Source organism: Leucoraja erinacea, chromosome 12 (assembly GCF_028641065.1).
Source record: "Leucoraja erinacea ecotype New England chromosome 12, Leri_hhj_1, whole genome shotgun sequence".
Classification (NCBI taxonomy): domain Eukaryota; kingdom Metazoa; phylum Chordata; class Chondrichthyes; order Rajiformes; family Rajidae; genus Leucoraja; species Leucoraja erinaceus.
The window spans coordinates 52,817,369-52,832,190 of NC_073388.1; the positions used below are offsets into that span (position 1 = coordinate 52,817,369).

The 14,822-nt window shown below is 43.0% G+C and overlaps 1 protein-coding gene across 1 annotated transcript in view; it reads right to left on the reverse strand.

Annotated features, from left to right (window-relative positions):
* Nucleotides 1–14,822, reverse strand: part of atrx (ATRX chromatin remodeler) — a 225,058-nt gene that overhangs the window by 117,090 nt on the left and 93,146 nt on the right. Inside the window, 4 exon segments of the mRNA XM_055644141.1 lie at nucleotides 1,308–1,339; nucleotides 1,341–1,420; nucleotides 1,629–1,814; nucleotides 7,977–8,113. Coding sequence (XP_055500116.1) covers nucleotides 1,308–1,339; nucleotides 1,341–1,420; nucleotides 1,629–1,814; nucleotides 7,977–8,113 — 435 coding nt within the window.

Sequence of the window (14,822 nt, forward strand, 5' to 3'; positions counted from 1 at the left end):
ATCTTACTTTTTTTTCCCTATACAAAAAAACTCCAAACATTTCTCATGGCAAACCTAAATAAGAATTCAGTAGTTCAGCAGGAGTTAAAGAAATTTAAAAATAGGATGATAGACAGGTAAAACATTCAACCTGAAGTTGGCTCAAAAAGGTACAACATTGTAAAGCACAAGTTTTTCTTCACAGTTAGCATACATAAAAGGTCAGGTTAAAAAAACCTCAAATGTTCTAAATGTCGTCCCTTAAGCTGTCATGGGCCAGAATTTCCTACAGGTTGGTCAGTTTTTAATATTTTTTCCCCAATGACCATGTGAGAACATCCTCCAATTGTTTCCCGATGACAATCTGGAAACTGTGAGGGAGGTTTGAGTAGAGTACTTGCTTTTGGATACTAATGTGATTATACCAATGATAGGGCCGACCAACTGGAGCCAGCTTGATGAAATTTGGGTATGCTGGTGTGGGACAGGGTAATTTATCCCCAGCTGACTTTTGCTTCAAGTTGTCAGCTGTCCATGCGCTGTGGCAAGTAATAGAGGGTGAAATAACCACTGTCTGATAGATGATGAAGTTTGTATTGGTTTGAGGTCTTGATCAATAATTCTTTTCCTCAGAGAGCTAGGGACATTTTGGCAATCTTTATCAATAATATCAGCTTTTGCCGAAATGATTCTTTTGAAACACAGAATGTGATCTTCATTTTCCAAGATCTTGTCTTGGACTTTGTTTGTCAGGGAAAGTAGCTGGGCAAGGTGACATAGGAACTTGATTTTCCCAGTGGTTGGGAAAAGACCCATTCTTTCAGATGATTCAGGGGACACGTTGTTGATGACTTGGAACTAAATAAGTGCATGTACAAGTAATATAGGCATATTGCGCCTTGGTGAACAGAGGCAGTTCTGGAATGGAAATTGCCTTAGTTGAACAGATTTATACAGGTCCTGTAAGTTAACCATGCCAGTCGGAGGTTTAATGGAAGAAAGATACAATATCGTGGCAAGATGAGTCAAAGCAACCTTGTTGACTCCATCTGCATTTGGATGAGCTCAGTGGTGAACCCAATGATTCAAATCATGGTTTGCATTCCATCAAGTAGCGGATGAACAGCCTTAGTTTAATGACAGTTTGACTAAAGTAAAAAACGAAGAATCAAATTTAAGATTATATAACTTGTATGATAGCTGAAACACTATGACGTAATTACCCAAAGGAAAATAAAGGATGCTTCTGTACGATTCATTGAAGGATCAACAAATATTATTTTTTGCTTGTGCAAATAGGTTCATTTTATTTTTAAAATGTCATATACCTTGTCCTTGGACGTTTCTGTTTATCATCAGAATTCACTTTCCTCTTCACTAGATTGAGATTCAGAGAAGTCAGAGTCACTCTCCTGTTCGGTAGTTTCTTCGTTACTACTTACTGAAATTAAAATTGAATGAGATAGTAAAAATTACCTCCAGCAACAATATGTGGAGATCCCCATGTAGAATCTGGTGTGTGCAATTCCAAAATCAAATCAGAGACAGTACTTGAATGCATTAGTATAATGCCTTCAAAGACACCAACCAAAGCAACACAATGACCACCAACGTTTCTAATCTGTACAAAATGTGAGTCATCTACATACCTTTCCTTCTGCTCTTGCGTGTGCCTTCCTTTGTTCCATCTTTGACTTTCGCTTCTTTTTCATTTCCAGATTCACCATCACTCATTGTGAGTTTATGCCTCAAAAGTCGATGCCTGTAACGTGGCTTCTTTGTCATTTCAAACTCAGAGTCTGAACCAGAGTCGTCTTCAGCTTCCTCGTCTTCATCTAGTTCAATAAAGGACCGATTGAACATTAGATTTTAGAAGAAAGCAACAATTTTGGTCTACATTATTAATTTCAGTTTTAGCCTCATGTATTATACGTTGTAATCTATATACATATAATCTATCTATATCTATCTATTAATATATAAAACTCTCGTGCCACCCGGCTGCCTTTCTGCCTTTTGATTCGTTTCCATCGTGTGATGTCACAATGCCCAATGCTCGCAGATGTCCAATCACGATGCCCAATGCTCGCAGATGTCCAATCGGAATGGATCTATTTACATGGACGGCTGTCGACTGCCTTTCTTCCTTTGATTCCCTGCAACTCCGAAACCAGATGTAGAATCGCCGACATCTTTTCCATTTCGGTAGAGATTTCACTTTTCTTTCTAAGTATCCACTCCTCATTACATTTCGTCATGTTTTAAGTACACGTTTTTAATGGATTCATTTACATATGCCTTTGCAGGAGCCCCAGCCCATGGTGAACGTTCCATTGTGTGATGTCACAATGCCCAATGTTCACATATGTCCAATTGGAATGGATTCATTTACTTATGCCTTTGCAGGAGCACATGCACTTGGTGAACGTTCCATCGTGTGATGTCACAATGTCCAATGCTCAAAGGCATTGTTGCCATAGAGGGAGTACAGAGAAGGTTCACCAGACTGATTCCTGAGATGTCAGGACTTTCATATGAAGAAAGACTGGATAGACTCGGCTTGTACTCGCTAGATTTTAGAAGATTGAGGGAGGATCTTATAGAAACTCCTGATTACATTTTGTCGTGTTTATGTACACATTTTTAATCAAATCCTTCTCCCCCCCCCCCCCCCCCCCCCCCCCATGGACGGCTGTCGACTGCCTTTCTTCCTTTGATTCCCCTTCCCCAATATCCGCTCCTCATTACATTTCGTCGTGTTTTAAGTACACGTTTTTAATCAAATCCTTCTTCCCCCCCCCCCCCCCCCAAAAAAAAAAACTGGCATCTCACCCATAGAATCAGCCCCAGCCCTTGGTGAACGTTCCATTGTGTGATGTCACAATGCCCAATGTTCACATGTGTCCAATCGGAATGGAATCATTTACATATGCCTTTGCAGGAGCCCCAGCCCATGGTGAACGTTCCATCGTGTGATGTCACAATGTCCAATGCTCAAAGACATTCTTGCCATAGAGGGAGTACAGAGAAGGTTCACCAGACTGATTCCTGGGATGTCAGGACTTTCATATGAAGAAAGACTCGATAGACTCGGCTTGTACTCGCTAGAATTTAGAAGATTGAGGGCAGATCAGCCCCAGTCCCTTGGTGAATCTTATAGAAACTTACAAAATTCTTAAGGGGTTGGACAGGCTAGATGCAGGGAGATTGTTCCAGATGTTGGGGAAGTCCAGAACAAGGGGTCACAGTTTAAAGATAAGGGGGAAATCCTTTAGGACAGAGATGAGAAAAACATTTTTCACACAGAGAGTGGTGAATCTCCGGAATTCTCTGCCACAGGAGGTAGTTGAGGCCAGTTCATTGGCTATATTTAAGTGGGAGTTAGATATGGCCCTTGTGGCTAAAGGGATCAGGGGGTATGGAGAGAAGGCAGGTACAGGATACTGAGTTGGATGATCAGCCATGATCATATTGAATGGTGGTGCAGGCTCGAAGGGCCGAATAGCCTACTACTGCACTTAATTTCTGTTTCCCTCTCCTCACCCCCTTCCCTCTCTACCCCACCCCCTTCCCTCTCTCCACCCTCCCCCTTCCTCCTACCCCTCTGTCCCTCTTCCATCACTCCCTCTCCTCCTCCCTCCCCACTCTTCCACATCTCCCCCTTCCCCACTCCCCACTTTCCCCTCTCTCCCCCCCACCCCTCTCTCCCCCTTCCCCACATCTCTTTCCCCATCACCCTCTCTCACCCCCTACCTCCTTTCCCTCCCAAATTTCCTGTTCTGTTTCCTCCTCCTCCTCTCCCCTCCCTCCCCGCTTCAATCCCCCCCCACCCCCCCCCACCCCCCCCCCCCCCCCCCCCCCCCCCCCCCCCCCCCCCTCTCCTCGCCACCCCCCACCCCCGCTCCCCCTACTCCCGCCCCCGCAAACGCTGTTGGGGAAACAGACCCAACGGGTCTGCACTTGGTCTAGTATAATATTAAAACTCTGTGGCTGCTGGCTGGCTGTGTTTCTGCCTGACTTGTGGCTGCCAGCCTGTGGGTGCCAGCCTTTGATTCGTTGCTACGCCAACACCAGACCCACAAACGCCCAGAATTTTTTTTCCATTTCAGTAGAGATTTCACTTTTCATTCCAAGTATCCACTCCTGATTAAATTTTGTCGTGTTTATGTACACATTTTTAATAAAATCCTTCTCACTCCACTCACTCATTTTGTCGCCTCCTGCTGGCCAGCGACCATAACGGCTGCTTACGCCCGCATCTCGCCTCAAAGACGCCATTTAAAAACAGCCGCACTGCTGAGTCCTGAACGGCTTGAGTTGGAGGACCACGTCTCCCGTGGGGGCTACGGGTAGGGAACGGCTGCGTTGGGGGAGCAGACCCAACGGGTCTGCACTTTGGCTAGTATACATATAAAAGTCTCATCTTGTATGTATGTATAAATGCGTGTGTACGTATACGTGTGTGTGCATGCATGTGTGCGCGTGTGTTTCTGTATGCCCGCCCGTTGCCTCGCTCAGGTCCGCGCCCGCGACCTCTGCAATGTCCCGACTGCACCACCATCGCACCGCCCCCCAGCCCCATCCTTTCTGGTCCCATTCGCTGACTCCTTCCCCCCCTCCCCCGTTATACCCCCTCAGCTCTTCCCCATCTTTTCTCCGTTCTCTCCCCCCACTCGCATTCACCCTCCTCCCACCAAACCCCCACCCGCCCACGCACACACATCCCCACACACACCCCCGCCCCCAGTCAGCAATTTACATTTTGAAGGAAATTCAATTCTTGTTTCAGATAAAGAAATGCTAAGAAAATTAAATTGAACTTGAAAGGGCAACAAAATACAGTGTTGTGATATCAGAATTGTACAGTAGCGTAACGATGCTGGTTTGGAAACACAATATACTACAGAGGCTGGAATCCAGAGCAAAATACAAACTGCTGGAGGAACTCAGGAAGATCAGACCGACAACATTTCTGATCAAGACCCTTCTTCAGGCTGATGGTTTCCTCTTCTGCAGGGAGCGAGTCGAACATGAACACATTCTTGGGACAAATGGCTTATTTTAGTTGCATGTACAAGGTAGGTTAACCTGCCAGCTTTACATGACAACAAAATGTTGCTTATTCATTTCAAATTCTAATGTTCTTTCTAAATGTCAATGGTAAATTTTAATTTGAAAGCTCAAAGCTTAATTTGGTGTTAACCTAGCCTTAAAAATGTAAAGAGAAGAGCCCTAAGACACATGTCATTTTAATTTTCATTTTAGAGCATTAAAAATACCATTGAAATGTGAACAATGTTTTTCAGTCAAAATACCCTACTATTTTTTAACACCTCCAACTCAGTAAATTGTAAGCCTACACGCCATTCCAGAAGCATCTAATTTAGAAAGATGCTTCAAAGCAGTGCTCAGGAATTGTTCCTCTCAAAATGGGGGTTCCACCAATCCACGAGCATTTGTAGATGGTCTCATAGAACTGTTCAAATGAGAATTTGACCTGGGCCAAAACTAACTTTTATTCAGTAATCGCAAAGACAGATTGCCTAACCATTTACCTCAATGCATTTTGTGGCACGTTATGCAAATAATTAGATCCCTGGTTTGTCAACGAACAATTTTTACAATTGAAAGGTTGCAAGGCATTTTTTGGAATTCTTGAAAGGCACTCTAGAAATATTGCAAATGTTGTCTGCAAATAATTACAGCATAAAAAACCCATTCCTGGAGTACATGTACCTCAAGATGCAACTCAAATATATCCTGTTGAAATAATGTGAACCATTAGAACCTGTTTATTTGCTTTCCTCTTGATAAATTATATCTTGCATAAAAGATCACATAATTGTCTATGCACATATATATTTATGAAATAAGTATTCAGATTTGGTCAGCCTACTACAAGGAAGAAGATGAAAAGAGAACAGGAAAGATATATAAAAATCCTACCAGAACTCCAAGGAGGAATTTTATTCCTTGGAGTATAGCAGGCTGGGGGGGGGGGGGGGAATATTCTAAAGGTGTATAAAATCACGATCATCTCTACTTCAGCACTATTGATGCAGAGTGAAATGTATTATCCACCCATTTCCTAAATTCCAAGAACTAGAGGACATAGGTTTAAGATGAGAAAGGAACAATTATTCTACCCAGAAGATGGTACATACAATGCCGTCCATAATGTTTGGGACAAAGACCCATCATTTATTTATTTGCCTTGGTGCTTCACAATTTGAGATTTGTAATAGAAAAAGAAAATCACAATGCATTTATTAAAAGCCATTTTTACACATTTTGGTTTCATCATGTAGAAATTACAGCTGAGTTTATACATAGCTCCACCATTTCAGGGCACCAAATGTTTGGGACACATGGCTTCATAGGTGTTTATAATTTCTCAGGTGTGTTTAATTGCCTCCTTAATGCATGTAAAAGAGAGCTCTCCGCACCTAGTCTTTCCTCCAGTCTTTCCATCACCTTTGCAAACTTTTATTGCTGTTTATTAACATGAGGTCCAAAGTTATGCCAATGAAAGTCAAAGAAGCCATTATGTGACTGAGAAACACGAATAAAACTGTTAGAAACATCAGCCACACCGTAGGCTTGCAAAATCAACTGTTTGGAATATTAAGAAGAGAGCACTGGTGAGCTTACTGTTCGCTCGCAATGGGACTGGCAAGCCAAGGAAGACCTCCACAGCTAAAGACAGAAGAATTATTTCTATAATAAAAATCCCTAAACACCTGTCCGACAGATCAGAAACACTCTTCAGGAGTCAGGCGTGGATTTGTCAATGATCACTGTCCACAGAAGACATCATGAACAGAAATACAGAGGCTACACTGCAAGATACAAACCACTAGTTAGTCACAAAAATAAGATGACCAGGTTAGTTTGCCAAGAAGTACTGAAAATAGCAACCACAGTTCTGGAAAAAGGTCTTGTGGACAGATGAGATTAACATATCAGAGTGATGGCAAGAGCAAAGTATGGAGTAGTGAAGGAACTGCCCAAGAACCAAAGCATACCACCTCATCTGTGAAACGTGATGATGGGGGTGTTATGGCCTGGGCATGTATGGCTGGTGAAGGTACTGGCTCACTTATCTTCATTGATGATACAACTGCTGATGGTAGTAGCATAATGAATTCTGAACACATCCTATCTGCTCAAGTTCAAACAAATGCTTCAAAACTCATTGGCCAGCGGTTCATTCTACAGCAAGACAATGATCTCAAACGTACTACTAAAGCAACAAGAGTTTTCAAAGCTAATAAAATGGTCAATTATTGCGTGGCCAAGTCAATCAACTGATCTGAACCCAATTGAGCATGCCATTCATATGCTGAAGAGAAAACTGAAGGGCACTAGCCCCCCAAACAAGCATGCTAAAGATGGCTGCAGGCCTGGCAGAGCATAACCAGAGAAGACAGCCAGCAACTGGTGATGTCCATGAATCGCAGACTTCAAGCAGACATTGCATGCAAAGGAGATGCAACAAAATACTATACATGACATTCCTGTGACCCAAACATTGTGGTGCCCTGAAATGGGAGGACTATGTATAAACACTGCTGTAATTTCTACATGGTGAAACCAAAATGTATAAAAATGGCCTTTATTAAAATCTGACAATGTGCACTATAACCACGTGTGATTTTTACAATTACAAATCTCAAATTGTGCATTACATAGGCAAATAAATCAATGATCTTTGTCCCAAACATTATGGAGAGCACTGTACATGGAATGAGCTACCAAAGGAAATGGTAGAGGTGGGTACAATAACAACATTTAGAAGTCATTGGGAAGGGTAAATGGACAGGAAAGGTTTAGAGCGATGTACAAGTCATATACAGGCAAATAGGACTAACTTGGATGGACTTCTTGGTGCAGGGACGAGTTGGGCCAAAGGACTGTGTCCATGCAGTATGATTGTATGTCTATAATACATGCAGGATAGAGTAAATACTTATCACACTCTTAGATAACTTCCTCACCATTTTCTTCTTCATCTTCTTGTTCATTTCTCTGGCCAGATTTCTTCTTTTCATCTTCAGATTCCTCGTCTGAAGATTTATCATTGTTGGATGATAGATTTGCACTTATTTCCGCTAACAGCATTTTCTTGGCAATTCTACCAAAAGAGAGAAAAGTTGAAGATATCAAATTGAAATGTAAGTGAATAATAGTGTCATTCAAGTAGTTCAATGTAACCAGGTTTCAGTTATCAGTTCAATGTAACCAGGTTTTTTTCGCCAATTATTTCAGTTAATTTTAATAAATTTAAAATTTTGCATAAACGCTAACCAGGAAGATTATTCAGTCATCAAAATTTCACTTTTACCCAGTTCCTGTATACATCTTAAGAGTTTGTGAAATAGGCAGGTAGAATCTGAATCTATACACTGTAAATGGCTCGATTGTAATCATATATGGGCTTTCCGCTGACTGGTTAGCACGCAACAAAAAAATTTCACTGTACCTCGGCACACGTGACAATAATCTAAACTAAACTAAATTCAAAATCAAATGATTAATTTGGACATCAATTCGAAATAAGTTAATTTAAGAAACATTAACTTTGTTCCAAAGTGCTGGAGTAACTCAACAGGTCAGGCAGCATCTCTGGATAACAGGAGAAATAACAGTGAATGGTGAGACACTGATCTGTGTTGTAGAGGGACAACAAACTACTACATTGTTTCCTAAAAGTGGCGGAAAAAATACATACTAGCCTTCATCAGTCAAGGCATTGAGTACAGAAGTCAGGATGTTACGTTGCAGTTGATACATTGGTTAGGTCATTCTTGGGAGTATTCAAATTTGGTCACCCTGCTATAAAGAAGAAGCCAAATAGAGGAAAGATATACAAAGATGCTGCCAGAACTCCAAGGAGAGGTTGGGCAGGATGGAACTTTATTCCTTGCAGTATAGGAGGCTGAGGGGTGATATTCTAAAGGTGTATAAAATCATGATCATCTCTATTTTACTGACATACTGCATTACAGCATGGTACGGCAGCTGCACCATGGCAGACAGGGAGAGGCTTCAGAGGGTAACTAGGACAGCACAGAAGATCATTGGTTGCCCTCTCCCCTCCCTGATGGATATTTACACCTCCCGCTGCCTTAGCAGGCCAAAGAATATCATCAAGGACAGCTCCCATCCTGCGTTTGGACTGTTCGACCTGCTGCCCTCTGGAAGGCGCTATAGGTGCATCAAATCTAGGACAAATAGACTCAGGAATAGTTGTTTTCCGAAAGTCATAACTACTCCTAATTCACACATGCACTGCCCAACACTTCACAGCCCAACACCCGGACTTCCATCTATTATATCCACATACTGAAATTTGGAACTGTAATGTGTATTGTAACTGTAATTTTTAACATTTTGTAAAAACATTTTTAATATTTAATATAATCTTTAAACATCTGCCTAAGAATACTACCTATTCATCCTTCACCATTTTGCCTTTATAGATATGTATAAGCGCTGCAGAATTGTGCACCTATCCCTCCCCCGCCCTCCCTTTTGTTTATGTTTTCTGTTTCATGTTTTTTGTACTAAATTATATGTATGCACTGAGTACGAGCTTCTTTTAATCTCATTGTACATGTATAGTGACAATAAATGGCATATCTATCTATCTATCTATTTTAGCACTATTAATGCACGATAGGTGATGTTTTGGGTCAGGACTCTTGTTCAGACAGAAGAGGGGATAGGGCGAAAGAAAGCTGGGAGAGAGGAGAGACAGGTCTAAGTGTGGCAGGTAACAGGAGAGGAGGGGATTTGATAGTCAGATGGTTGGAACAAAGACCAGATATTAAAACAGAAGCTGTGAGAGTCGCGAATTGTGAACCAAGAGGCAAGAATATGCATGGAGGGGGAGGGGACAGGCGAGTCTCAACTACCCCCCCCTCCCCACCATCACAATCAGTATAAAAAAAGCCCCCCACCCAAAATAAAACACATATCCATGCTCTCCAGAGACGGACCTGATGATTTACTAGAGCATTTTGAATCCTTTTTTGTAAATCAACCATCTGCAGTTCCATGTTTCAATACCAAACTGTTTAAGAAAGAACTGCAGATGCTGGAAAAATCGAAGGTGGACAAAAATGCTGGAGAAACTCAGCATCTATGAAGCGAAGGAATAGGTGACGTTTCGAGTCGAGACCCTTCTTCAGACTGATGTGGAGGAGGGGGGGAGGAGTAAGAAAAAAAGGAAGATGCGGAGACAGTAGGCCGTGGGAGAGCTGGGAAGGGGAGGGGAAGGAGGGAGAAAGCAAGGAATACCTGAAATTGGAGAAGTCAATGTTCATACCGCTGGGGTGTAAACTGCCCAAGCAAAATATGAGGTGCTGCTCCAATTTGCGGTGGGACTTACTCTGGCCATGGAGGAGGCCCAGGACAGAAAGGTCGGATTCAGAAAGGGAGGGGGAGTTGAAGTGCTGGGACCGGGAGATCAAGCAAAAGGATTTGAGTATAGGAGCAGGGAGGTTCTACTGCAGTTGTACAGGGTCTTGGTGAGACCACACCTGGAGTATTGCGTACAGTTTTGGTCTCCAAATCTGAGGAAGGATATTATTGCCATAGAGGGAGTGCAGAGACGGTTCACCAGACTGATTCCTGGGATGTCAGGACTGTCTTATGAAGAAAGACTGGATAGACTTGGTTTATACTCTCTAGAATTTAGGAGATTGAGAGGGGATCTTATAGAATCTTACAAAATTCTTAAGGGGTTGGACAGGCTAGATGCAGGAAGATTGTTCCCGATGTTGGGGAAGTCCAGAACAAGGGGTCACAGCTTAAGGATAAGGGGGAAATCCTTTAAAACCGAGAGATAAGAACTTTTTTCACACAGAGAGTGATGAATCTCTGGAACTCTCTGCCACAGAGGGTAGTTGAGGCCAGTTCATTGGCTATATTTAAGAGGGAGTTAGATGTGGCCCTTGTGGCTAAAGGGATCAGGGGGTATGGAGAGATGGCAGGTACGGGATACTGAGTTGGATGATCAGCCATGATCATATTGAATGGCGGTGCAGGCTCGAAGGGCCGAATGGCCTACTCCTGCACCTAATTTCTAAGTTTCTATCAGGTTGGTTATTGCGAACCGTGGTGCGGAGGTGTTGGGCGAAGCAATCGTCAAGCCTACGCTTGGTCTCACCGATGTAGATCAGCTGACACCAAGAGCAGCGGATGCAATAGATAAGGTTGGAGGAGTTGCAGGTGAACCTCTGCCTCACCTGGAAAGACGGCTTGGGTCCTTGGATGGAGTCAAGTGGGGAGGCAAAGCGACAAGTGTAGCATTTCCTGCGGTTGCAAGGGAAAGTATCAGGGGAGGGAGTGGCTTGGCTGAGAAGGGACGATCAGGGAGTTAAGGAGGGAGCGGTCTCTGCGAAAAGCCGAAAGGGGAGGAGATGGGAAGATGTGGCCAGTAGTGGGATCCCATTGAGGCAGAAATGTTGGAGGATTATCCGTTGTATGTGAAGGCTGGTCTGGTGCAAGGTTAGGGGACAAGGGGGACTCTGTCCTTGTTACGAGTGCGGGGATGGGGACTGAGAGCGCAGCTACGGATTATATAAAGGAGACCCTGATGAGCGCCTCATCTATAGTCGAAGAGGGGAACCCCCGTTCCCTAAAGAATGAGGACATCTCCGATGCCGTGGTTTGCAACACCTCATCCTGGGTGCAGATGATGCGCAGATGGAGGAATTGGGAGTAGAGTCCCTAAGGTGCACAGGAAGCAGGGTGGGAAGAAGTGCAGTCCAAATAGCTATGGGAGTCAGTGGGTTCGTAGAAGATGTCGGTCAGTAGTCTGTTACCTGCAATGGAGATAGTGAGGTCTAGAAACGGTAGGGAGATGTCGGAAATGGTTCAGGTGAATTTGAGTGCCGGATGGAAGTTAGTGGTGAAATGGATGAAGTCAGTGAGTTCTGCATGGGTGCAGGAGGTAGCACCAATGCAGTTATCAATGTAGCGGAGGTAGAGTTTGGGGATAGGGCCATGGTATGCCTCGCACAAGGATTGTTCGACGTACCCTACAAAGAGGCAGGCATAGCTGGGGCCCATGCGCATGCCCATAGCTACGCCTTGGATTTGGAGGAAAAAGAAGGAATCAAAGGAAAAGTTGTTGAGGATAACAACCAGGCGGAGGAGAATAGATGGGGATTGGTTGGTTATGCGGTGGAGGAAGAAATGGACGGTTTTAAGACCCTCCTGATGGGTGATGGAGGAGTAGAGTGACTTACCACTCTGGTACGTGTTCATGGCCTTTTCTATTCAAGGAGATTTTGACTGATTATATTTTACCAATGGCTACAAATATTCTTATTCAATAAGCCGCTTAATTGAATTTTTAAATTTCAGAAAAATCTCGACACCAATCACTAAAAAGTTGGATGACAAATGAAAGACAATGCCAGAGCAGGAAAAGGGAAGGCAAAGAAAGAGTATAAGACTAGAAATTTGTTAGATGCTCAAGATATTATGTAAAACGACACTACTAATGATTTACATATACAGTAAACAGTAATTTATTCATGAATAGTTTATCTGACATTAATCAGATCACTGGCCAGTTTATATTTTGTGAGGGGCCAATGACAGAAAAAAAGTCAAGGAAACAACTTAGTGTTATATATAGGGAGCGTAACAAATACTCAACTAACAGTAATAGAACTGGTCAACCAAAAAAAATGCAGTTCCCCAGGATCACACAAAAGCATCAGCAATAGTTATGCACTTAAATCTGAACAACTTAAAGCTTAAGAGTTTAGCATCAAGTTAAAACGCAGCACTCAACTGAACTTTTACTGAATATTGCAAAGGATCTTGTAAATAATACCAACTTAAAGATAGCCAATTTATCTAAATTATATGAAATTGTAGAGCTGAACACTGATGAGGCAATATTTGGAGCATTACGCACACTATTGGCCTCTTTATTTAAGAAACACTGTATTGATCTAGCAGCTCAGAAAAGGTCTGCTGGAATGGGCAAGTTAACTTTTGAGGAAAGGTTAGTCACACTAGGCATTTATCCACAATTCTAAAGCTTCTAGAGCAAGAGAACTTGACCAGAACAAAACTCTTAACCAAACAAAACAAGGATCTTGACAGAAAGGATGCAAAGAGGATGCTTCTGGGATAATCCAGGAACAGCAGACATTGTTTAATAAATATCAGGTCACGTATTTAAGACAAATTATCCTTTTGCCCCCAGTCTCTTACTGTTTTTGAAAGTGTGGTGGATGAAGAATCTTAATTCTTTTTGAGCAGATATTTGACAAGCAAAGAGTGAGACCAACAGGGTAATGTAGAGATTACAGTCTAATTTACCACTATTTTATTAAATAGTAGAATAGGCAAAAACAAAAGACAAAGTTGTCTATTCTTGTTCTTAAATTAGAACATAGATCATAATGCCATTCAGCCCATTCGATCATGGCCTATCTATTTTTCCTTGTAAACCTCATTCTTCTACCTTCATGTAAACTTTGATGCTATTTAAACAAGAACCTATTAAGCTCCCCCTCTCCCCAGTCGCAAGTTACCCGTAGCTTCGCTCTTGCTTCCCTACTCCCAGTCACAACAGCGACAGAGACCTCTAGTCGTCACCTTTCACCCCATCAGCCGTCGCACACAGCATATAATCCTCCAACATTTTCGCCACCTTCCCATCTCCGCTGCGACCGATCCCTTCAACTCTCTGGTTCACTCATCCCTTCCCACCCCCTCCCCGGGTACTTTCTCCTACAACCGCCCCTATACCTCCTTCAACTCCATCCTGAGACCTCAACAGTCCTTTCAGGTGAGATAGAGGTTCACTTGCACCTCCTTCAATCTCATCTACTGCATCCTTTGTTCTCGGAGTGGTCTCCAATAAATTGGTGAGACCAAGCACAGACTGAGCGATCGTTCCGCTAAACACCTACACTCAGTCGGCCTTGGCCTAGCCGATCTCCCGGTTGCCAAACATTTTAATTCCCTTTCCCATACCTTCCTGACCTGGGCCTGCTCCATTGTCAAGAGTGAGGCCACAGGCAAATTGGAGGAACAGCACCTCAAATTTCACTTGGGCAACACAATGGTACGAAAATTTATTTCGCTATTTTCAAGTAACCCTTGCATTCTCTCTCTCTGCGCCCCTCCTCAACCCTAAATCGTTCTGCTAGTTCCACTGCTTGCATCCCTTTATCTCTTCATTATCACCTCTTCCACAGCCAACAATGGAACATTACAGGCTCCACCTTTCGCTGGTCATCGGTACCGGCTCTGATTTGTTCTGAATCTTTTCATACCTCTAGTTTCCCTCTCCCGATTCCCAGTGTGAAGGAGGGTCTCGAACCAAAACGTCACCCATTTCTTTTCTCCAGAGATGCCGCCTGACCAACTCAGTTACTCCAGCATTTTGTGCGTGTCTTCGGTGTAAACTACCATATGCAGTTCCTTCCTACACAAGAAGCTGCCAATCTCACTTCAAAAATACCTCACGACTTGGCCTCCACAGCCATTTGTTGCAATTAATTCCTGCCAGTAGGAATGGTAGGAATAATCCTATCTCCACATCCACTCTATCTAGGCCTTTCAACCTACTCATCCCAGGCCCAGATCATTGTTGTACCTCTTCTGGATGCTCTCCAAAGGCAATACATCTTTCCTCAGACGGGGCCGAAAACTGCTCACAATATTTCAAATGTGACGTGATCAGTGCCTTAATGTTTCAACATTACACCCTTGCTTCTATATTCTAATCTTGAAATGAATGCCTTCCTTACCACCGGCAGTCCCTTTGCACCACTGATTTCTGAATCTTCGCCCTATTCAGAAAATAG